General features: G+C 38.7%; 1 protein-coding gene across 4 annotated transcripts; it reads right to left on the reverse strand.

Annotated features, from left to right (window-relative positions):
- Positions 1–26260, reverse strand: LOC141717944 (uncharacterized). 4 transcript variants are annotated; one of them, XM_074520222.1, is made up of 8 exons: positions 26151–26260; positions 24039–25791; positions 23866–23947; positions 23677–23746; positions 20814–20999; positions 20604–20664; positions 18564–18646; positions 295–474 (listed from the first exon to the last, which is right to left on the reverse strand). In XM_074520222.1, exons 1-8 carry the CDS (start codon positions 26154–26156, stop codon positions 436–438), a joined length of 2280 nt encoding a protein of 759 aa, XP_074376323.1. In that variant the 5' UTR covers positions 26157–26260; the 3' UTR covers positions 295–435. The 4 variants fall into 4 exon arrangements, with proteins under 4 accessions (XP_074376322.1, XP_074376321.1, XP_074376323.1 ...); XM_074520221.1 differs by lacking the exon at positions 18564–18646 and having other exon boundaries at positions 1–474; XM_074520220.1 differs by lacking the exon at positions 18564–18646 and having other exon boundaries at positions 1–477.
- Positions 26261–26352: the final 92 nt, after the last annotated feature.

Consider the following 26352-nt stretch of genomic DNA (forward strand, 5'->3'; position numbering starts at 1 on the left):
TCAAGAAAAATTAATCTTTAACAAACATGTACTAGCGTGTTAATGCATTGTGACAGTGCCCTTTGGTAGTTAAACAATTCACATCCCAATAACCGCATCCATACGAGGCCATGATTACCACAATCCAGACAACTAGAATTGTTATACATTCTGCATTATGATGTAGGCTAAGAACATTTAAACTGTTGGCACTTTAAACAAAAAGCTTTTCTTTGTGGAGATATATTCAACACTACAGTGGTACAGACTTGGGGGCTAAAGCAACTCCATTTTCCAAATATGGATTTCACTTATTTCGGAGTCTCTTCCTTCTTCGTTTCTTTGACATGTTGCGAATCACTTCAGCATAGAAAGACCAAGACGGATCCGATTTTATAATGGGCTTTTGACCAAAGGGATTTTGCTCTACATATTCCTGAACATCCTCTGCCAAAGCTAAACCCTCCAAATAAACACGAAGATCGCCTCCATGTCCTGCTATGAAAAATATACAACAATTAGTAATTGTACAAAATTTCCAATTGAATAAGTACAAAAACCAAAGTATAAAGCTTCAATAAGGACAACAAAATAGAAAAAAAACCTTCATCACTATCCAGGAATCAGAGGACAAAAGAAAAAAAGCCTCAAATTGAGCAATAAATTAGAATTCCAGCCGCATGCGAAGTCAAAGCTCTCTCAAAAGTCATCTAAAACTCTCACGTAAAAATTAAGTGCATTTCTTAGGTATTGAACAAGGAAACTTTGGCCACAGGAATATAAGCTTCAGCACTATTTTGATAAACTTAAACAAAACCCAGAAACATGTTATTTGAGGTTTACAAATGATAAATTAACAGTTATATGTGAAACTAGGCATATTAGGTTACCCAATAAAACTTACTGCACCAAAGTCCATACAAATCTTAGAAAGAAGGAACAACTGATTTGATTATAAACCCATATCCCAATCAGGAAAGGCCCCACGGTTCATTGAAATAGCCGAATTGTTAACCAAAATACCCCCAGTAATTTGAAAGCAAATAATAAAACAAAGATTTATCAATAAGAAATGAATTATACGATTCCCAGGAATAAATATTCAACATTATTCCCAAGAACAGTGTATAATCAAAGCTTTGTACCAATGTGGGGATTAAAATACTTATATAGGAATAGAAACCCTAATAAATAACCTAATGCACTAAGGCCTGTAACAACTGGGATTTATTTTAAATAACCTATTTTCCAGCGAACCGTGGTTTCTGTTCCGACGACTGTAAATGGAGAAAAAAATGAATAAAAGATAAGTGTTTAGTGTTTCTTGGGTTATAAGGGTGATAAGTGATGGGTGATAAATGACGACTCAGGTGTATATATGTATGTATCTATCAATTTTTCTGCAGAAACATAATCAAGAAGAGGGCTACGCGGAGAAGACAAAAGGAAGAAAGCAAAGAGACGCACACCGAGGAGTGATTGACAAAGACAGATGTATATTTGTATTGTAATTTGTAAAAAAGTAAATAGTAATTTTTCCTTCATTTTTTCCTTTTTCCACCGTTTATATTGAAACTTAAAATATAATAAAGGAGCATCTTTTATTTCAAGAAGACGACTTTTGTGTTTTCTATAACTAATTAAAAATTAAATAATTTATAATTGATATACACTTAAATCTCGATAATAAATATTATTAGAATCGAAATATTTTATTCATTAATCGAGATTATTTATTTATCGAGATCAAAAATACTTTATCTCTATCATGTTGGAACCGAAAAAAAACTTATTTGACGAGATGATTCGTTTATCAAATCTTCATTTATTGCAAACTTACTGTCATTTATTTTAAATGAAAATGGTGCAACTAACAAAAGATGATTTCAAAAAATATTCTAAAATGACTATATATAATTTCATTCGTGATACTAATACATATGTACGAGGATTCTATATAATTAAAAAGTCAATAATCAATAAGATATCAACAATTAAGTTTAGACCGATTTTTAAAACATTTTTTTGGGATACTAATATTTCTCATAAAATAAATTGAACACATAATTTGTGTAAAAATATTTGTCTAAAAAATCAAAGATTATTTTTAAATTGATTCTTACTCAATTCATGTTAGCTTTATATTAAATTCATTTTTAATTGATTGCGGAATCTTCGTAAATTAAAGGAAAATGTTATTTTTAGCACATTTATTTTATGACGTATATAAATCAAAAGCATACATAAATGCAACTTAAAAAATCAATAATTATAATCATCTTGATCGTTCACAATTTGCACAGACTAAATTAAATGTATGTAAAAAGAATTTTAATAATTTTTCAAAAACATAAAAAAGATCGTATTCGATTACTTTTTGATATATGATCCCACATTCGGTACATTGTTTGATGTTCAGTTTGAAAAAAGTACAACTCAAATTCGGTTTGATGTATAAATAGATTTTACGAGCATGTGGTCTAGACTGAGTACAGTTTATATACAGGTCGGTAAACTAGCTTGTTGATAAATTTTGTAAATCAATAGATAAAAATACTATTATATATATACACATGTATAGGGGGTTACTCCGATATAAACCAATATTACAATGGAAACTAGAAACCAAATATATTTTTTTTAAATTACTTTGAAATATAACACATATGGTATGCAAATCGATCATTTAGAGATGGAAAAAAATACAGTGAAGTCGGATTTTAAAAACAAATTACGGTTTGACAGGAAAAATCAAATTAAAAACGGAGGGAAAACAATGAAATTGTGTGCGGAAGGGTGTAGCTTAGTTGGGTGTAGTGCTTTAGGGGCGACCATTAGATAAGAATAATCTAATGACTTAAGATTAGTTCTTAGTTTCCATTTTAATTTTAGTTTTTATTTGATCATTTCCTTATATATATATTTATATATATATATATATATATATATATCCCTGAACAGATTTTACGAACATATGGCCTAGCTAGACTAAGTACATTTTATATATAGGTCGGTAAACTAGCTCGTTGATAAATTTACAAACATATGATATAGTCTGAGACTCTGAATACATTTTATTTATTAGTGAAAAACCGGATCGTTGATATAGTTTGTAAATAATAGATTAATATTCCACTTATACATAATGTTACTCGGACTTGGTTACAAATATCCGAGTGTCCATTTCCGACACGGGTACTCGAACATAAAATGAAGAATTAGAGTAACATAGGTTATATATATATCCTTTAACATATTTACAAACATATGGTTTAGACGGAGTATAATTTATATATATGTCAATAAACCAAAACATAATAACCGAACAGGGGTATAATTTGTAGTTTGGTTAACCACTGTGTTTGGTTATCCCTTTCGATTACGACCGTCAAATCTTTAGCCAAATGATCATAACCGTTAGATCGAATACTAAAAAAATATACCACCCAAGCTTACAGGTTCGAATCCCGCCAACAACAAACATTTATATTATTATTTATAAAATTACAAATAAGTTTCTTGGTTTGGATCCCACCAAGAACAAATATTTATATTAATATTTATAAAATAAAATACACTAACCACTCTAACATCAAACATTTAATTTTTATTTATGAACTAGGTTAATCGTTCAAATCTCATCAACCATATACTATTTTATACTATATTATTTAATTTAACTTAAAGTTATACATAATCAAATTTTAATTATATAGTTGTTAATTTAAGTATTTAATTATTTATATTAGAATTTTAATAAAATTATATAAAATAAAAATAAAAATATATAAATATTAACGGGAACCCGTCCGATAAACTAGTAGTTTGTAAATAATAGATTAACATACCAGTTATATACTAGGTTACTCGGACTCGATTAAATCATTACTAACTTCTTTTCATTTGATTTGTTTTGTTTAAATTTAAAAATAATAATTTACTTCCTTTTTCGAACAAAACATATTGTTGTACATCTCATTAACCAAAATACAAAAAAAATTAAAAGGGAATCAATTTATGCCTCTGTTTCTCACTAGTATTGAAAATAACGTTAATTTTATTATAGAATGTGAATCAATTTTGTCTATTACACTTCTGTGTCCAGCCTCTATACACACATAAAACCCTATAGCTGCTGCTATATATACATATCAAACTAAGCTCTACACTGTACAAACATACAATCAAAAATGGCTTTTGGAAGCGGTAGTAAAAGGCGCTCTGAACAAATCTCCCAAGATGGTGAGTTTAATGAGCAGGATCAAGATGAAGAAGTACATCCAACAGAGACACCCACAGATGATACTGATGAGCCAAATCCAACCCTTAAACCACTACTCTGTGAGGTAGAAAATCAGGCAAAGGCTACTGGAAAAAATCCCGGAGGCTCGAAAAATGGGTTTGCAAGCATTGCAAGAAATCTTATACAAGTTCTTACACAAGGATCCATTATCACTTTCTTGGTGCTCCACCTGGGAAAAAAGCACAAATTCCCTTGCATACCCCTGGAGGCCTTCAAACTTTTCACGGACATCCCCCTCCTTGACCGTCTCAAGGAGGGAATTCTTCAAAGAGTACATGCAACAAATATGTTAGTAAAAACAATCTTCATTCCTCTTTCCATGCTTGCCCTGTCCTCAAGATATCCTGGTCTGCCTTGTCTTAGGTAAAGACCAGCCCAACTCATTGAATAGTATGCATCTCCCAACATCAGGACGCGTCCTCTATGTTTCAAATGCACACAATTCCCTTGCATTGCAACTTTGTCATGTGGATAATCCATCTTGCCAACTTTACCCAGGCAAGCGCGCGCCCTAAATTCCAGACGCGTCCTAGTCCCCTTGGCATGGCAATCTTGGCTTCAAACAATTCAACTCACACAATGCACTACAGGTTGGACGCGTCCCATGTACAGAAGGCGCGTCCTCCCTTAGTACATTGCAGCCCACAACCTTATCCTTCATCTTTTTGCCCCAATCCTATTCCAATTGACCCGTTCCTGACCCGATATGACCCAATGCCAAATTTTGGGTATAACAACTACCCCAAATTCCATACTCAGTTGAAAACAAAGTTGGAATTTTATCCTTAAAATCAAGCAGCAAAATTTGGCTTTCAATCACAGGACGTGTCTTTGGAGGTGGACGCGTCCTTCCTTGAACCAATAGCCACCCAAACGCCCTATAGTCGTTGCGTTACAACTATTGCATACGTCATTATGTCCATTCCCCTATAAATACCCCAAAACAAAAACTACATCATCATTTTACTCTCTCAGCCATCGTCGTCGCCGCCATTCAAGCAGAGGCTTTAAGTTCAAAATACAGTTGTTTCTTCGTTCATTTTCAGATTTCTTCAACTCAATCGATTCCCCAACTCACAAGGTATGTAGATCCCTCTTTATTTCTTCATTTCATCGAGTAAATCGACCGTAATAAGCATATATGTATGTATCTGTTCGTATACTTCTTTTCTCCCTGAACTGTTCTTCATTTTTGTATGCATATATGTATGTATCTATAAAAGTGCCATCTTTTGCTTTTTTGATTCTCAATTAAATATTTTTAGGGTTTAATGAATTTTCCCCAAATTGACCATGATCGATTGAACTTCTACTGTGTTTCAGTCTTTCTGGACGCGTCTTCCTTATAGGGCGCGTCCTATTGTTTGTTTATTGCATAGTTCAACTGACATAAGCTAATTTGTCCCAACTAGAACAGAGTAGACACACTATCAGACTATGATGCGTTTTATGCCATATTTTTCTAGACCATTAGCTATTTCCTCGCGACATATTCTCTAGGACACGTCCTCGCACTTCCCCTATCTTTATACCTTTTTCTACGTAATGGACGAGTCCTCAAAAACATTTCCCTTCTTGTTTCAGCTGGAGGACGCGTCTTCATCCTCTCCGTTTCATCCTTTCAAAGCTTTCAATACACGTCTTGGGCTTGATTCTCCACTTCCCCTTACTTTCAGTCCCGAACTACCTGAATATCATAGGACAGACTCTTTCCCTGAAGCAGAATCTCGCGTATTTGAATCTCTGAAATCAAAAACTTCAATCATGTCAAGCTCAAGCTCTGAATCCATAGACAATACCCCCCCTAAGTGCAAGAGTTGGAAAGTAGAAGCTAAAACGCAAGAGAACTTCCCAGACTACACGCAGCTTGGCAATTGAAGATTGGACTGACGATGAAATTATCCCATCATCCAGTAAATCTCACGAACATAAAATCAACTCTGATGAGGGCGCGTCCCCATCTGCTCAAGATGCATCTCCTGTTCAAGACGCGTCTCATGTTCAGGACGCGCCTTCTCCTCACAGTGAGAGTGAGTTTGAGAAAAGAGCTCCCGAGCCTGAAAAATACCCCATCTCTCCTCAACAATTTGTCTCCCCACTGGAGCATTGGGAGCCAAGCGATGTAGAGCTTGATTTCGACCGGAAAGAGCTCGAAGATCTACCTAAGGCAGAAAAGAATGTCTGGAGAAAGAAAGAAAACAAACTAGCTTGTGTTGGCATGAAATCTAGTGCAACAGACCTGGAGATTGGATGGACCATGAAATATTACGACATGGAGACATCTGGGTGCGTCCTCTTAGAAAGATGAGGCCCCATATTTTCAACATGGAGAATCTGAGGATCCCTAGGATGGTTCTTACCCTAAAACTCATTTCTTTGGGTGTGGGTGCGCCCTTGCACCCATACATCAAGAAAATTCTAAAGTGGTACGACGTTACTCTAGTTCAATTGTCCCCAAACTCATACAAGTTAGCGTGGGCCTTATATATCATGTACCACAACCTGGGATTGGGCGCGCCCTCCATGAGTTCAGCTATTTTTTCAGCCTTAGGAAGTCCATCCCTGGTTACCAATTCTTTGTTGTCAACAAGTGGCTAAATAACAAGGGCTTCAATGAGAGCAAGGTGAGTCACGAGAAAGACAGGAAAGAGCCATTTTTTAACATCTATGATGTTAAGAGAGCTCATGTACGCTTTAATCTGGATCCAAGTAAATGTTGCCTTCAGGACGCGTCTTAGCATTCCGGACGCGTCTACTACTTCACCAAGCTTTTTCATTTTCTTTCTAATAACTCTCATTTTTCCTTTCTTAGATAAAAGAACTCAGAAAGAACTTATAGGGAAGAGGAAAAAGAGAGCAGAAAAAGTACTAAAATATGTTGAAAATCATTTCAATCTCAAGGAAATGATTACAGAAGCCAATCTGAAAAAGGTTGGAGCCTTATCATCGAGAGTGGGTTCCATTTGTAAGTTCCGTGAGTTTTACAATGGAAAGCCCGTTCTCACAGCTTCTGAAAAAGCTAAAGGGCTCAACGCCACGGAATTGGTCCAACTTGACATTAACAGACAAGTGGACTTAGAACAGGGTAAGATAGGACGCGTCATCAAAGTAGGACGCGTCATCAAAGTAGGACGCGTCATCAAAGTAGGACGCGTCATCAAAGTAGGACGCGTCATAGTTGTACTTTAACGTGCATAGTTTTAACTTAGTCTGATTCATATATATGTTTCCAAGCCCGTATATTTGCTTTGGACGTGTCATGGCTTTAGGACGCGTCTTCCTGTTATACACATAATATTGATGTTCACACAAAGTTGTTCACTGTCCTGCAAGACTTCATAATGCTATTAATTGTAGTAAACCTTGATGTCCATATTCTATCCATAGGCATATAAGTTTCCATAATTCATATAGGACACGTCGATATACCCAAGACGCGTCCAATATTCAGAAATTTGGCCAGAATTATAATATGCCTATTTGTCATTTTCCATATTGCTACAACTTTTATCTTCAGCAGGGCGCGTCCTCTTGTCTGGGCGCGTCCAGGACTAATGTTTACTATGTCATTCCACAGATATGACTTCTCTTCCTAAGGGATTTGCAATTGGTGCCTCTAGAAGGCTGAAAACTGGGAGAAGCAAGCCTGCTGCTGCAAAAGACTGATCCCAAAGCTAAAGATCCTCCAGCTGTTGTGGCCCCCTCTCCTCCCCCAAAAATGATACCACTGTGGTGAACATTTCAGACAGGGAGGACGCGCCCCCCAAACGCCAGAAGACTGTCCCGGATGATCAGTCTTTCATCCTTAGATATCTGGGCGCGTCCTCTTCTGGAACTTTTACTTAGGAGGAGATAAGGGGTTGGACTTTCAGAACAGAGGAGCAAACTGAGCAAAGCTATGGTAAAAGCAGCAACTGAGCTTCATTTGCACACAAGGCAAAGTGCTAACATGGCTGCCAAGCTGAGGGCGCGTATTGCTGCTACTGACACCGCCAAAAGTCAAGCTGAAGATATAATTAGATTATTGGAGAAGAATCTGAACCTTGTTGTCAAAGAAAAAGATGCTGAGATCCTGCGGTTGCAGCAAGACAAGACGCTTCTTGAGGGTGAGAAGGCACAGCTTGAAGGCAATGTTACCTCTGTGGAGAAGGCTGTGGAAAGCGTAGTTACTCTGAATTCCACCATGCAGTTGGAGCTTGACACCATAAATGATGACAGACTGCACGGCTGGAAGGAAGAGAAGAAGCTGGTATATCAAAATGGGTTTGCAACTGGTTTTGAAGAGTGGTGTTCTGGGTTCATAGCAAATAACCCAGAATACACGTTTTCCAAGTTTGATGAGGATACCCAAAAGTGGGTGAATGATTTCAGAATCAGGGCTGCAGATTCCATAAAGAGCAAAAGGATCATCCTAGGCTTGGAAGAAGATGACGCGTCCCCTGTGCCTTCTCCACTTCAAGCCCAGCCTCCACTTTCTCCCCCAAAAGATCAAGATAAGCCTCAGGACGCGCCCCCTGCCTAGGACGCGTTTTCCTTGTGTTAATGAACTTTTTCTGAACTATTCCAAGGGAGCAGGTTCTTTTAAGCCTTGCAAGTTGTATTCGTATTTTGACTTTCAAACTTTTGGATGATGTATTTATGCGCTTTAAGTTTTTTCCAATATGATAGCCCGTTTTTACATACTCAACTTTTCCTGTTATGAAACGCACAATATATGGGCCCGTCCTCATAAATGGGCGCGTCAACCTTTACTTTTAGAAAACAAGTGCTTCAAGATAACCCAAAGTAATACAATGATTGATATCAGTCTGGATGCGTTTTATGAAATGCTAAAAGTGGAGCATTGCTCTAAGAGGTCGCGTCCTATTGAATTACTTTCATGCATATTTTTGCTTTACTGGTTATCTTGTTTTTATAATTTCATTTGATAAGTTATATAATGAGCGCGTCCTTAGCTCAAGACGCGTCCTCGTTTCACCTGCACCTGATTTTATCTTGTATGGTCCTTCCTAAGATTGCTTTTATCTTGTATGGTCCTTCCCAATTAGCTCCAAATACTCCATGCCGAGGATTCTTTGTGTTTGGCAGCACCTTCCTGAGCACCAGATCCCCTACCTTCAGCAGTTGTCCCTTTACCTTATTGTTGTAGTACCTTGCAGCACGCTGTTGGTATGCCGCGAGCCTTAACTGGGAATTTTCTCTTGTTTCTTCCAAAAGGTCCAAGTGAAGCCTTTGGTTAACTTTTGCATCCTCCTCCGCGTAACGATCTCTACGAAGCGATCATGAACCAACTTTCATGGGAACCATAGCTTCGTACCCGTAAGTGAGCATAAACGGAGATTCTCCCGTAGTAAATCTTGGAGTAGTATTGTAGGACCACAACACTTTTGGGAGTTCTTCGGGCCAATTCCCTTTGCAATCCTCTAGTTTGGTCTTGAGAATATGCTTTATTATTTTATTGACAGCCTCTGTTTGTCCATTACTCTGCGGATGATAGACTGCCGCGAATTCCTTCTTAATCTTCAAATCCTCGCACAGTCGTCGTAATTCCTAGCTATCAAACTGCTTTCCCGTTATCAGAGACAAGCTTATAAGGTATTCCGAACCTACACACAATAGAGTTGAAGACAAAGTCTTTGATTTTCTTTGCGATGATAGTCGCCAGCGGCATGGCTTCCGCCCACTTAGTAAAGTAATCAACCGCAACCACTGCATACTTGACATCTCCTCTAGCCTTGGGTAACTCCCCATTAAGATCAATCCCACACATGGCAAATGGCCATGGACTCACCATAGGTGTCAAGAGCGTTGCTGGCATAGATGAGTAGTTCGCAAAACATTGGCAGCGATCGCATGCTCTAACGAAGTTCGCAGCATCCTCCATTGTAGGCCAATAATAACCTTGGTGTAAAATTTTCATCGCCAACGAGTTACCCCTGAGTGATTACCACAAATTCCTTCATGCACTTCCCTCAAAATATAATTTCCTTCTTCGTTGACACATCTGAGTAGCGGTTGATTGAAGCCTCTTTTATATAAAACTTCATCATACACCACATACCTCGTTGCCTGGTATCGGAGTCGCCGAGTCTTGAACCCATCTTCAAGGAGTACTCCCTTGTGAATGTAGGCAAGAATGGGCGTCATCCAGATTTCCTTGGGAGCATCATCTACTTGCATCACTTCGACCTCTGGGATACTAGGAATTTCTTGGAGTTCCGAGGGTATAGATCCCAACAACACGGCTTCCTGCTGGGATCCCATTTTTGCCAGAGCATCCGCGTTGCTGTTCTTTTCTCGCGGTACACATTCCAGTCTGACCTCCTTGAACTTTAAAATTAGCCGTTGCGTGCACCTCAAGTATAGTTCTATACGCGGTCCTCGCGCTTGAAATCCCCTATTCACTTGGTTTACCACCAACTCCGAGTCACTTTTTGCAATTAGGTTCCGCACTCCCATTTCCAAAGAAATTTTTAGGCCATTAATCAGTGCTTCATATTCCGCATCATTATTCGTAGCATAGAACTTAAAGTGGATCGCGCTCATCAGGTGATGGCCTTCTAGAGGTACAAGCACTTTACCCGCGCCTATTCCTCCATTGTTAACTGCTCCATCCACATGCAAAATCCACCAGGGATGTGGAAACTCTTCTAAAACTTCAGGATGAGACGGATGCAACGCCACCAGAGCCTTATCATCAACTTCAGAATCAAATTCTAACAAGAAATCAGCTAAGGTCTGCCCTTTGATTGCTGTGCGAGGCATGTATTCCAAGTCAAACTGCCCCAACTCCACAGCCCATTTCAACATCCTTCCCGATGATTCTGGTTTGTGAAGGTCTTGCCGCAGAGGATATGCTGTACAGACTTCAATTCAATGCGCTTGGAAATATGGACGCAGCTTCCTTGATGCGAGAATTTAGGCATAAACCAACTTTTCCATGCTGGTATAGCAAGTCTCAGCATCATGCAGCCACTTACTCACATAATACACTGGTGACTGTTGCACATCCTTTTCTCTCAATAAAACTGCGCTGATTGAATACTCCGAAACTGCATTAGAGACTCCCCATCCAATGGTTTTGACAGCATTGAAGGGTTCCCCAGTTGCTCCTTGATCCTCCTAAACACTTCCTCACATTCTAGTGTCCACACAAAGTCTTTCTCTGCCCTTTAATCGCCTTAAAGAATTCCTTACATCTGTTGGATGATTTAGAAACAAACTGATTCAACGCAGCAATTCTCCCAGTTAAGCTTTGCTCCTACTATACACTTGTGGGACACTATGTCTAGCAGTGCCTTGATCTTCGCAGGGTTAGCTTCAATTTCCCTATGATTGACAATGAACCCAAGAAACTAGCCCGACTCAACATCGAATAAGCACTTCTGCAGATTCAACTTCATGCGAAACCTCCTTAGAATGTTAAACATCTCCATCAGGTGCTTGATATGATCATTCGCCTCCTTCGATTTAACCAACATGTCATCTACATATACCTCCATGGTCCTTCGAATCTGATTTTTGAACATCATGTTCACCAACCGTTGGTAAGTCGCGCCTGCGTTGATTAATTCAAATGGCATCCCTATGTAACAATATAACCCTCTATCAGTGATGAAGGATGTATGCTCTTGATCGGACCCGTACATCGGAATTTGATTATAACCGGAGTACACATCCATGAAGCTTAACAAGGCATGCCCTACTGTCGCATCGACTAACTGATCAATTCATGGGAGTGGAAAACTATCTTTCGGGCAGGCTTTATTAAGATCTGTGAAATCTACACACGTCCTCCACTTCCCGTTCGGTTTTTTCACAAGCACTAGATTTGCGAGCCACTCGGGGTAGAAAGATTCCTTAATTAACCCGAATTCCAACAGTCAATCTACCTCCTCCTTCAATGCTATCGCCCTTTCTCAGCTCACCGGGTGATGCTTTTGTCGCACGCCTGTGCAGTTAGGGAAGATATTCAAACGATGACACATAACTCGCGGGTCGATCCCAACCATGTCTGAATGACTCCGTGCAAAGACGTCGAGATTTTTAATTAAAAAGATGGATGAGTCTTTCTCTCATCTCATAACTTAACTGCGATCTCACTTTCAAAATCTTGCTTGAATCATCTTTATCGATTGGAACAGATATTGTGTCCTCAGCTGGCCATGTTTTCTCAGCAAACATTGGGATCCTAGGATCTAGATCGAAATCAAAGTCCCGGGGGTCTTCTACTTCCATTCTTGCACGTGAGGGTGCGTCCATACAGCTGGGAGCATCCACCTCAGAACAAGGCATAGTTTCATGCATTGCAGGTGTGGAGGACGCGTCCTCAGTTAGAGGACCATTATTTTTTGACATTGCCAACATGAGGGCACATCCTTCTTCTAAGGAGCATCAACCTCATGCCCACTTTCACCCTCCAAGGGCCCGTCCTGTTTTTGAGGAGGCTCTACCTTGGGGTTACTTTTCAGGCTTTGTAAGATTTCACTTCTTCCTTCCAACTTTTCTCCATTGATTTCCCTCTGCATAATATCTCTCAAGATTCACCATGACTTCCTCCACATTGCGAATCCTCGAAACATTCCCCGATATCAAAGCAGGAGCTTTGGTTATACGAGTCTTTTCTTCCTCTGGATCCTCCACAAAATAATGGGCGTGAACTTCTCCATTTGGTTTCACCTGAATGCCCGTCGAATCCTCAACAGGTAGAACTTTTCCTTCATACCTTGTCCTGCAAAATTCTTTAACAGCCTTGTGATAGCAGTCGCGTGATTCGTATTGCGACCCCCTCAGACTGCCCACTCTGTTAGGTGTCAGGAACTTTATCATCAAGTGATGTATCGAGGTTATCACTTTGAATGCTCGCAACCTAGGTCTTCCCAACAGCACATTGTGCACGGACTCCTGATCCAGCACTTTGAAGTCTATCATTTGAGTAGCAGACAAAGCTCCTTCCCCAAGTGTGACAGGAAGTCTAATCGAACCCATAACCCTTACTGCTTCTCCAGTAAAGCCGTAGACGTGTACATCTTCAAAATTCATGCCACTATCTGGGAAACCCAACTTCTTGTACGCGCTATAATACAAGATGTTCGCAGAGCTCCCGTTGTCCAAGAAGACCCGATGCACGTTCATCGTCCCGATGAGCATAGTTACCAACGCGTCATTATGAGGATGATGTACCCATGTTGACTCTCTTTCTTTGAACGTAATATCGTCGGATTCCCCTTTGAATATTTTCAGAGGTCTATCCTCCAAGCTTTGAATGTTGGTAAGTGGTAGGTGTCGTGCCTCTCTAGCATTTCTTTCCAACGCCCGATAACCATCACCAACAAATGGATTCCCCTGAAAATTTCCCTGATACTCTCGCCTCTTTGGAACTTAACCTCAGTTGACTTCTCATCAACGTCTGCTTGTGGGGAATGCCTTTCATCTATCCCCTTATCATCGTTTTCTCTACTCTGCCACGAGGTCAAGCGGTCTAGTTTCTTTAAGATTCCTTTGTCGTCGTTTACTTCAAAGATGTGATCAATGGACGCCGCCAGGGGAGTATAATTACTCACTCACTTTTCATAATTCGATGGGGGATTCTACTCTCTCCGTACGTTCACGGCATTCACCCTTTTAGGACATCGAGCAATCCGCCGATACTCTGGACTCGCAGACCTATCTCTCCTCTTAGTTCGCCCCTTTGAGTTGTGGGTATTATCATTCTTCTTTGTTTCTGCAAGCGATTGCTCAATTGCTTTGAAGGACTCAGCCTGTGCCAGTACATCAGCTAACGACACGTCTTTTCCTTGCAAATGTTTCCAGAAATCTATTCCCACGCGAAGACCAGCTATAAGAAGTATTTTCAGTATTTCGTCGGTTGCGCCTCTCACCAAGGTAGACTCTGCATTGAACCTTTTGAAATATGAGGTCAAGCTTTCCCCTTCCTTCACATTGGCCAGTGTGGTAACAGGCGGTGTATACTTCACCGCAGCCTAGAACTGAGTCAAAAACAAGGTTTTCATTTGTTCCCATGACGTGATAATCCCCGGGCCAAGTTTTGGAACCACTGTTGAGCACCTTCTCTAAAAGTTGCTGCCAAAAGACGGCATCGTGCCAAGTCAGGTACCTGGTATACATCCATTTCAATGTTGGAGCGTCCCAAGAATTCCACGAGGTCAGAGTTTTCATGAATGCGCAAGTCATTGGTCGTGTTTCTATATCCAACAAGTAGTTGCGCTTCCCTTACAACAACAAAGAAAGGGGACGGGGCTTGCACAGTTGCTGTAACCCTACCTCCTTCAAGATGGTTGAGCAACCTCTTAAGATCATCCAAATTAAATGTCCCTACTCCAGGAACGGTTTGAATGTTGAGCTGTTAGGGTTGCTCCACAACCTATTGTTGTTCCCCTTGGTTATCCCCCGGTGTACCGATGGATCTCGCCGCCCCTCGCCCTTTGGCTGTGGCTGTGGTATATTGTCATCTTGATTTTGAATATTCTCCTGTGCGCGAGGTTCCTCCTGGTCGTGCCTCGGTACATCATTGTTTTTTTGCAACCCTTCTTGCATTCGGATGTCGTCCTGGTCATTCGGACGCGTTCTGCAACTATTGCCCGTAGCACTGTGAGAAGCCACGGGAACAATGACAGGGGCTCCTTCAGTTGAGGGCGCGCCCTCTGGTCTCCCATTAATAGGGCGCCCTCCCATGCTGTTATCCCGTTCCTCCCCGTCCATTCCTTTGATAACCTCTGCCGTAACTTCCAAATCTTCCCACGTGGAGAGGCACGCTCGTATTCGCTGTGCCGCACCCTATCATCCCTTGGATACGTAGGGGCACACGCGTCATATCACGGGGCCTCACTTCTTCACCGTTTCCTTCCTTTTGCCAGTCTGGAAACATCCTCCTCAAATCGTCATCTTCCAGCCTTATGCCAAGTCTCCTCTTTAGAGTTGAAAATATTTTCTTTCCTCATCTTGATTCTGGATATTCTCCGCACGACGACATTCGTCTATCGTACACCCAAATCTATGCGGGTGTGGAACAACCTGATTGTCGATTCGAGGGCTCTCTTCCATCGGTGTCCTCATCGATAAGCTCTACAATAGGCTCGACATCATCTGAGTATTCCAAGCGTCGTGGAGTAATTCGTAGGTTTCCTCTATCGGCTTGGCCGCGAACATCGTGGGTATCTCTTTCGACCATGGGCACCTTCTTCACAGCGTGGCCATGGCGGGGAAAACGACGACCTCTCCTGGTTTTGCGACACTCCACCGTGCTCAACCTTGAGTTGAAGTTGTTCAGAGTATCCCTTATACGATACAATTGCTCCAATATATCAGCGTTGCTGATGAGAACTGGTGGCGTTCCTCCCACATCTGGAGCTCACGGAGGATCCACTATGTTTTTGGGCACGTAGGGTTCATGGCGAGTGTAACATCCCTCGCCCTCTCCTTCAGATCTGCTATCACTTCCATCGTAAAAACTTCCATCATGATTGTAAGACATCTTTTCCTTCCAAGACTATGATCTTAATCAGCACCCCTCCTAGTGCCAATTTGTTGACGGAGGAATCTGGTAACAACAAAGTTTGAGGTTTCTCGCCGGAATTAAGATCTACGACGGTGGTTCTTCGCCGGAAAATCGAGTAGTGTACGGTGGTTGTATGTTAATTGGTGGCTGAGATTGATTATGGCAAGTTGTGGCTCTTTTTTAGCTCTCAACTACCTACCCCTCTCAATGTGCCTACGTACCCTTTATATAGTATTCAATCCTGACGTAGTTATTGGGGAACAAGAAATCCAATGGACTTAGACTTCTCATTCCTAGGCCCGGTAGAAGTCCTTCCAGAATTCATCTTCCGCTAGTTTTAGGAATGTCCAACTATGAGACCAAAGACTCGTCCGTAATCGTAGGACTTCACGGATAGTGCATCTCCCTGCGCAGGGATAACACTCCGCTACAGCTATTTCCCTTGATTTACGAACGCAGGTATAGTCACGGTTCACCCCAAATGCTGGACGCGTCCCTGTCCCCTCCCCCGAATGAGGATAACCCACCAGATAACAGGACAGGTGATCCTAAGCTCTTGGGTGCAAAGTGCAAGATGACTCCAAAGTTCTCCAACGAGGACACCCGTTGAATGCAAGAACAGAGTTCCCAAAACACACACCAAAATTAATCCCGCATCCCCGATGAGGACAACCGTTGACTACAGGAGGAGGCCTTCAAGCTTTTCACGGACATCCCCCTCCTTGACCGTCTCAAGGAGGGAATTCTTCAAAGAGTACCAGCAGCAAATATGTTAGTAAAAACAATCTCCATTCCTCTTTTCATGCTTGCCCTGTCCTCAAGATATCCTGGTCTGCCTTGTCATAGGTAAGACCAGCCCAACTCATTCAATGGTATGCATCTCCCAAGACCAGGACGCGTCCTCTATGTGGAGAATGCACACAATTCTCTTGCATTGAAACTTTATCATGTGGATAATCCATCTTGCTAACTTTACTCAGGCAAGGCGCGCGCCCAAAATTCCAGACGCGTCCTAGTCCCCTTGGCATTGCAATCTTGGCTTCAAACAATTCAACTCACACAATCCACTACAGGTTGGCCGCATCCCATGTACAGAGGGCGCGTCCTCCCTTAGTACATGGCAGCCCACAACCTTATCCTTCCTCCTCTTGCCCTGATTCTATTCCGATTGACCCGACATGACCCAATGCCAAATTTTAGGTATAACATGTAAAAGGGCTAACGATTTAGTTAAGTTTTTTATTAATCACTCACATGCCCTAGCCATGTTTAGAACAAATTCTAATCTTGAATTACTTAAAGTGGCTAAAACTAGATTTGCAGCACATCACATGTCAAGAAGAGTAAAAAAGTGTAGGGAGTCTCTTGCTACGACAGTGGTTTTAATGGCTTGGAAGGAGTGAGTAAGGAATAGTGAAGTGGGAGTGAAAAATCTTGGGGAAGAGATCGCTGCAACTATTGGGGATGATCAGTTTTGGGAAGAGGTTGATAATATATTAGCCATCACCAAACCAATATATTTAATGATTAAATTTTCTGATGGTGAAGGGCCGAAAATGGGAGAGATTTATGGGATGATGGATTGCATGTTAGGAGAGATAACTAATGCTATGAAATATAGTTACCATGTTGCCGATCATCATAAAGTGTAGGAAATTTTAGTTAGTCGCTGAGAGAAAATGAATGTTCCAATGCACTGTTTGGGATTTTCACTCAACCCTCATTTTTATGATGCTAATTACTTGAGAATCGAAGCTCCAGGTGGTATCCCTAGGCGCCCTCCAAATCAAGATTTGGAGGTTGTTAAAGGGGTAATGACAGTCTTGGAAAAAATTGGTGAAGATGCAAGTGAAAGAAAACTTTTACGTGAACGGCTTTCAAAATTCCAAGCAAAAGAAAGGATTTTTGGCTCTCTCGCAACTAGAGTTGATGCAGTGTCCATGAATCCAATTTCCTGGTGGTCTACATATGGTTCAGAAACTCCACAATTGGCTGAAGTTGCTTTTAAAATTTTGTCACAGCCAATAAGTAGTTCTTCCGCTGAACAAGTCTGGAGCACGTACTCGTATATTCATAATGCAAAAAGGAATAGGCTCAATGCTGCAAGGGCTGATAAACTCATGTTTATTCATTCCAATACTCGTCTTTTGCATTGTTCAGAAAGCTATAAAAAAGGGGCCATCAAAGAAGTGGGATGTCAATCCGGAGAATTCACTGTTGGAGGAATCTGCTGTAAGACTAGAAGATACAAACTGGGAGTAAATGGGTGGATCAAATTTATTTTATATTTGATGATTTGATGATGTATTTGAGATCTCTATGACTCTGTTTTGGTTTTTATTTTTGGAATATTGTTGTGGTTTATAAAGTTTCTAGTCTTGTCTAAACTCTAAACTTTGATGCTTTGATTTTTAATATTACTGGAAGATGTTTCGGTTTAATATTACTTGGATTCATGATTTACTGTTAGTGTATATTCTTGTTGTTGTATAATATATTGTCCAGGACCTCCCGGTTTACAAGGCTGTAGTTTGTATAATTAATAAGTTACCAGAATGTTAATGTGAATCAATGGATGACTTGCTCACTTGCAGCCTATTCTTGCTATGTATAAATAAGTTGAAGGGCAGAATACAAATCATGTCAAAGAAGTCAACTAATTTGCTGGAAAAATTTGGTAATACATTTATGTTTTTCATTTTTTATGTACAAAATATCTAATAAAATAAATAAATAAATAAATAAAGGGTTCCTTGTATCGACCTGCGAACCCGATTCCTTTACATCCACGTCCCACGTACCTGAACTCGTACCCCGTCCCGGAACGACCCACGTCCCGTGCAACACTGGTACATACAGGTACGTTTTTAGTAAGTCAATAGGCTCAATTTGCGCCTTCTACGATGAGGACTAATATAATACACACAAAATTCATCTTTCTCACTACGTACATCTGCATCCCTGGATTTCTATCTCTCTCAAAATCTAAGTTTCTTTCTCTAATTTGTACAACCAATCTCCATCTCTCCCCTGTAATCTCTCCCTCCCCCTCTATATATATAGGGTTGTTCACAAACCGAGCTATTCGTGAACAAGCTCGAGCTCGACTCGTTAAAAGCTCATTCGGCTCGACTCGTTAACGAACACGAACTCGATCTCGAACAGACAAATGTGTTCTTTAAGCAAAACGAGCTCGAGCCGAGTTTTGGATTGTTCGGCTCGAGCTCGAGCTCGCTCGTTAAAACTCGAAAAAATTATAATATATCCTGAATATTTTAATGATATAACCAGAGTTTCAAATCAAAACAATTTTATTTGATTTTCTATTTTAACGGTCAAGACTAGCAACTCTAATTAGTGTTTAGTCCAAATTTGTTGTTTCGATTATTTTAAAAATACTTTATATCGATCCAACCGCATGGATGTCATAAAATATATATTTTACTGATATAACCAAAGTTTCAGATCAAAATAAGTTTATTTGGTTTGCTATTTTAACAGTCAAACATTAGTTTGACTAGTACTAGTAAATAGTGTTTAGTCCTATATTGGTGTCTCGACTTATTTAAAATTATTTCTAATTGATCCAAGCGTATGGATGCCAAAATAAATATATTTTAATGATATAACCAAAGTTTCAAATCAAGATAATTTTATTTGGTTTGTTATTTTGACAGTCAAGCATTAGTTTGACTATTACCACAAACTAGTGTTTAGTCCTGATTTGTTGTTTTGATTATTTTAAAAATACTTTATATCGATCTAACCGTATGGATGTCATAATATATATATTATTGATATAACCAAAATTACAGATCAAAATAATTTTATTTGATTTGCTATGTTAACAGTCAAACATTAGTCTGACTAGTACTAGTAACTAGTGTTTAGTTCTATATTGGTGTCTCGACTTATTTAAAATTATTTCTAATTGATCTATAAGCGTATGGATGTCAAAATAAATATATTTTAATGATAAACCAAAGATTCAAATCAAGATAATTTTATTTGGTTTGTTATTTTAACAGCCAAACATTAATTTGACTATTACCGCTAACTAGTGTTTAGTCATGAATAGGTGTTTTGATTTTTTTTTAAATATTTTCCATCGATCCAACAGTATGGAGGTCAAGATATATATATTTTAGTGATATAACCAAAATTTCAAAAAAAATATTTGATACGTTATTTTCACAGTCAAATAACGGTTGACCTGAATTTTTTCTGGCTCGGCTCGTTTATGTTCGTGAATAAGCTCGTGTTCGGCTCGTTAGTTAACGAACTCGAGCTCGTACACGATTTTTGTTCGATAAGAAAGCTCAGCTCGACTCGGGGATTTATACTACTCTTTCCGACGAATACTAGAAATTGTAGGCTTAAATGGTTTATAGTGTAGTAGAACACAATGTTATATTTTTATAATTATATACTCGTCTAAGAGTTTGGAAAGAGAAAAGAAGACAATTTTAAGTTCAGGGGATTAAAGCAAATAACAAGGCTAACTACCCCACAGAAAAATGTGTAGATAAAACTAATACTTCTCTATGTTGACAGAAATAAAATATTACTTAACAGACATCATTATAATTATCAAACATGTAATATCATGCGATAACAACAGCTTTAGCGAGTCCTTGTTTCTTTGCTACACATTAGACTATTTTGTAAACGAGTTTTTATCAACATGATGGGATATATATAATACAGGCACACAATAAGCTTAAACTATGAATTAGCACAACAAGCTGAATGAAGTTGTAGACACAGATTTAGAGACTTAAAAATTGAGAGATGGAAATTCACCTAATCCAGCATCATTTTGATCCTGGTATTGGTATGGAGTGGGAAAGATTGCTGTGTATGGCTGAAAAGTGAAAATCAAAGTCTGTAAGAAGACTTAAGCAATCAACCAGTTTCAAAGTACACTAAATTTAAGAAAACAAAGAGTGGTTGAAGTAGAAGGATAAACATATGTGGCAGAAGAACAAGAGTACGTAAATTATGACTACTTACAGGGTTCAGCAAGGCTTTATACGGAGAATCATCCAGCAACAGTGTGTTTGATTTATCATAATCTACAACCTTGAATGAAAATTTTCTATTTTCAATTTTCCACAGTTTCGGAAGTTCCTTCAAAAACAGAGGCTTGTCTATGTTTTCAAGAGTTTGGAAACCTGTCCGAGTACAGTGGCTTTGATTCTGCAATAAGCACATGACATTAATGTAAGATTAAAGCTGCCCTCACAAAAACAAAGATTTGTTACAGATGAATTTGTCTTGTGGCATATATTACAAAATGAATGAGAATGAGACTATAATCTAACTCCAGTAAACACACAAAGCCACGTAAATGCATTAGGTAAGTACATGTATTCACATGTCCTGTCCAATGTACATATACGTGCAGATTTGGAATGTCAAAATAGAAAGGAAAACAAATATATGCCAAAATAACAAAAATCAAAATTCAACATAAACTTTGGTGGCGCCTTCACCAAGCAGAAGAAAATGTGAATTCTTATCAAGGGTAACTATACATGTCCGCAAGAAATAGATATGGATCTAGGTTCCAAGATGGAGGTTTACCCGTTCTTAAAGATTGAGTCACCAAGAACTCGACATCTACCTGATGGATCTTTTGTGTACTCCCTCCATCCTACATACTATACGTCCTCATTTCCTTTTTCTTTCTTTTTTTTTGCTAAATCCTGATTTGCATTTTGGATTTCACAAAGTAAAAATTGAGTAGTCCTCCCTCTGTCCCACCCATTTGCTTACATTTGGGTTGAACATGGAGGTTAATAATTATGTAAAGTAATATTACATCTCACTCTTCCTTCTACTTACTTCTCCACATTCCCTCTCTCAATTAAACTAAAGGTTCCCCGAATTTCTTCTTTCAATTTCATTTCACCATTGAAATTCAATGTTTGGATTATAAAAAAAGTAAAGCACCATCACACCACTACCAAGGTAAACAGTCTGCAATATTCATAGCATGCAATGATACCTCGCAGAGTTGGCAAATATATTTAATATCTTTACCATGTATTCCATGAACATATGAACATATTAGTGCAGTTCATTTTCAGTCCCAAATTGAATTCTTAAAAAAAAGTCAAAATTCTAGAATTTGTCTTGTATTTCAAGACAAGAACAGCTTATAATTTAGTGAAATGACTGCTTACCATTTTAGGTGTGTTGGTAGTTAGTAAACTAGATAATATCAAAGAAAAAATTAAAATGTTTCCTAAATGAGTCCATCCTTGTTATAATTTGACATGCTACCTTGCCTTCGAATACAAGTATCGACTCACCTCTTCCTAGGTGACTATACACCTTGCAATGCATTAGCGCCCAACATAAAATCTTCGTTATCCAGACTCGGCTAAAGTGTTCAACACAAATAAGTGCCCCAGTGTCAGACTCGACAAAATTTTGAAAATTATATCTGGTTTTTGGCCTAAAAAAGTGTCCAAGTCCACGTGCTCATGACTGAGTGTCGAGTGTCTAACACGGGTACTTGAGGCACAATTAAGAGTCTGACCAAAGGCTAATGCTTCCTAAGTTCCTATATTAGTGTATGCTTGTTACCATTTGAGATACTACCTCACCTTTAAATACATGCGGTCACATCATTACCAATCCGTAGTGATTAAAATAGTCCATTATTACTCACTACTGATTGCATGTACCATTACCTTGCACAACTGGCACCAGAAATCAAGACTTCTGCTATATATGCAAACATGACCATTTCACATATTATTATTGCAGTTCATAATTACTTCAAAAATTTGTCGAAATTCCAAAGTTTGTCTTATATTTTAGATACAAGTGGCTTATAGTCTAGTAGGGGTGATAATTAAGTGCAATTCGAGAACTGCTCATCTTGCTAGGGGTATTAGCACAGAGGAAAATATGATGAATACATTTCCCCAAGGGTTTACATTTTCTAAATTAGTGTGTATGGCTGTATGCTTATTACCTTATGACATGCTAACTTGCTTTAGAATAAGTAGATTCTTATTCTTTTGGCATTTGAACTTTGGTTAGTATGATAAGAGTTTAATAAGATGTCTAATGATGAATTCATATCTTAGTTCCGAACCAGTGTACTTGACCTTTAAACGCATTGAATATGTATTGACAAGTCCTGGTCTTATAGCCCATCTCAGCATAAATACCATATACCTAAAAGATTTAAACCAACTTTACTCTCAAATAGTAAGAGAATTTTCAATCCCATCTGAAACCCATACTCCAAGATCCAAGCAGTTTAAGATGCCTAATAGTCAGCAAAGCTGCAAATATCAGTAATTTATTATTTATCTCATCAAGGCTTTATGCTTTTCAAAATAAAGGAGAATTTATGCATCTTAATTCTAATAAACAGTAATAATAAGGCTTCAGAATTTCAGTATTAACTTTAGGACTTTTAAGATTTTTATTAGGACTAACCAGGATTGTTCACTTAAAAGCTGCCTCTTAATTTCACTGGAAAATTAGTATAACTAAAACTGCAGCAAGTGTATCTTAATTCTCGCAAGCACATAGTAACCGTAACTAGACTAGCTTTATCAGGAACCAATGTGACCCCGGGGTAATGACCACACAAAGGTACAAACACAACCAACTAATTCAGCTGCTTACCCTCAAATTAAAAATATACGCCCCAATTTGACGTCGATAATCTTTTCTCTAATTATAAATTGTATATCTTACCACAGATCAAGTGACCTATTTACTAATGAAAGTGAAATAGAACTTTGGTAGTCTACAATTAAATAGGTTATAGGCAGGCAATATGGACTATGACAATGAAAAAGTGAAGGACGGTGGATTTAACAATTAAGCTATGGTGCAAATTTCTTACCCATACAAAAGCCAGTTTTGACCTGTCCTCTTCTGGCATAAGAACTTGGAGAACCTTATCCACATTTTCCCTGTAAAATGACATAATTCAATTAGATATTTCCAGTAAGACAAAACTGAAAGATACGTAGAAAACTATATAAAGGCTATATACATGTAGAATACTGAAAAATTGAAGGTAGAAAAGTACTTTCTTCTAGATGACCAAACTCCTACAGTAAATCTGTTGAAGCAAAACTGCAGAAAATCCTCACAGAAGGGCCTCTTGAATACTACAGAACAAGTACCAGTGATGTTAACATAATGTTGGACAACAAATATGATGCCTATAACAAGAGCGTAATTAGCGAGAACAATTCTCACTTTTTTTCCCCGCTACATGACCGTCAGCTTTGATTGTTACTGAGTTATCCCCAACAACATCAGCAAGAAGCCCATTCAAATCAAGTACAAGAAGTTTTTTTGGAACAGAACCAGGAAGCATTCTTCCAATGCCCACATTTTGGTCAGCATTCAGTTTAGCCCTTTTAACATGCTGCTCTTCCGAGAGATCATTAGAGGAGATTACAACCTCTTCAGGTTCCAGGATCACGTTATTCCCTCGGATCTTTCTTTTTCTTTTCTTCCCTTTATGAATATTGCCCACAGCTTTTCCTGGAGATACCGAGAGCTCATCTACTTTACCATCAACTATGCCAGAGCTATCCTCACCATTGCAATTTTTATCCTTAGTTTCACACTCATTCTGGTGGATTCCTTGTGATACTCCCTGTTCTGTGCTATGCTGCATCAATTCAGGATCAGCCATATCATATGTACTGGGCATAATCACACTACTTACCAACGTATGCAGATTCTTCTTTTTCTTTTTTCTTTTAATTTTCTGTGCCTGCAGCGGAACCATGACCATTTTTCCACAGATATCAGCACCACGTGCCAGGTAATCGTCTCCTGCAACTTCATGAACTGGGTTCATATCCTGTGATACTAAAATCTTATCTACTTTAGCATTATGTATGCTAGGGCTATCCTCGCCACTGCAATTTTTATCCTTAGTTGCATATTCATTTTGCTGGATTCCTTGAGATATCACCTGTTCTGTACTATGCTGAATCGATTGTTCAGTGGATTCCGTAGGAACTACTTCCGGAGCACCCTTTACAGAGTTACTGGGTATAATCACACTACTTACCAACATAGTCAGATTCTTCTTTTTCTTTTTTCTTTTCGTTTTCCAAGCCTGCACCGGAACCATGACCATATTTCCGGTTTCAACACCGCAAGCCAGGTCATCGCGTCCTGCAACTTTATGAATTGGGCCCATATTTTGAGATACTGAAATCTTATCTACTTTAGCATCAATTATGCCAGAGCTATCCTCGCCACTGTAAATTCTATCCTTAGTTTCATATTTATTCTGGGGCATTTCTTGTGATACCAGCTGTTCCGTGATATGCTGCATTGATTTGGGATCACCCATTACAGATGTACTGGGAATTATAATACTACTTACCAACGTATTCAGATTCTTCTTTTTCTTCTTTCTCTTCTTCTTGTCCAGTGGTGCATCCAAACTTAACTCCTTGGGGCCATTATTAGCGCACACCTGGTCCTTGTGTTCCCCAATGATAGATACAGGGTTCGCATTAGGTACAGGAACTTGGTTAACTTTTACTTGGAGAGTAGTCCTAGAATCAACTATTACACCACTAATCCTACCAGTGATGTTACTATCATTACTTAAAGACAAATTACTAAAACTTGTCTTTTGGATATTGTCACAATCATCAACTTGTATATTACACTGCTCTAATCTAGAATCTGTCAGTAAACAAGTAGCATCGACAGGCTGCTGAATAAAATTAACATCTATGAGGGCATTCAAGTTCTTGCCACCTCTCTTTCTTTTCTTTTTCTTTTTCAAATCGTTATCAGAAGGTACCTTGTCCGAACCTGTCGAATTTCTTTGCAGTGTAACATCATTCACAAGGGAATTGGAGTTGTTTGTTTTCTTCTTCTTTTTCTTTCGTGGATTTGTCGAAATAACCCAATCGGGGTGTAACATTGGCGAACTTGATGAATTTTTTTGCAACGTGACATCAGTAGCTTGTAAGGCCTGTTACAAGTAAACATCATTAACAAGTTGAAAGCCACGGACATGAATCACAATATTTTCACAGACAAAATAATTCCAAGTGTGTTAATTTTCCGATAAAATCAAATTAAGGGAATCAATTAATAACGAGTGACGGATAACATTAACAACGGAAACAGAAATAGTTTCTAAGTTATTTAAAAATAAACAAAATTAGGCCACATCACTAACCACACTATGCTCCATATGTACATTACCTCCATTTTCGTACAAATTAGAGTTAATCAATCATATTAAGCGACCAGAGCAATGATTTTAAATAAATATATCAATAATAATACTATTAATCATTCTACATAAAGATATAGACATGTATATACCTCCATTTGTCGCAGCTTGATTAGAGATTGAAATCGGAGTTATTCCCCTTCAGCCATCAACGCCGCATAACTAACTGAACCCTAGTTTTATTGTTTCTTCCCTATTTTTTGTAAATATATATTTTTTTCTATATGTAACTAAACTCTGTTATAGAAATCGGCAGATTTTTCAAAAATTGCCGATAAATCGCTAAAAAATCGG

Source organism: Apium graveolens, chromosome 4 (assembly GCF_009905375.1).
Source record: "Apium graveolens cultivar Ventura chromosome 4, ASM990537v1, whole genome shotgun sequence".
NCBI classification, from domain to species: Eukaryota; Viridiplantae; Streptophyta; class Magnoliopsida; order Apiales; family Apiaceae; genus Apium; species Apium graveolens.

Coding starts and splice junctions, on each gene's coding strand:
- LOC141717944 (XM_074520220.1), bottom strand. Junction 23,747..23,865: donor GTTTGGTCATCTAGAAGAAA/GTACTTTTCTAC, acceptor GTCATTTTACAG/GGAAAATGTGGATAAGGTTC. Junction 21,000..23,676: donor CAAAACTGGCTTTTGTATGG/GTAAGAAATTTG, acceptor TGCTTATTGCAG/AATCAAAGCCACTGTACTCG.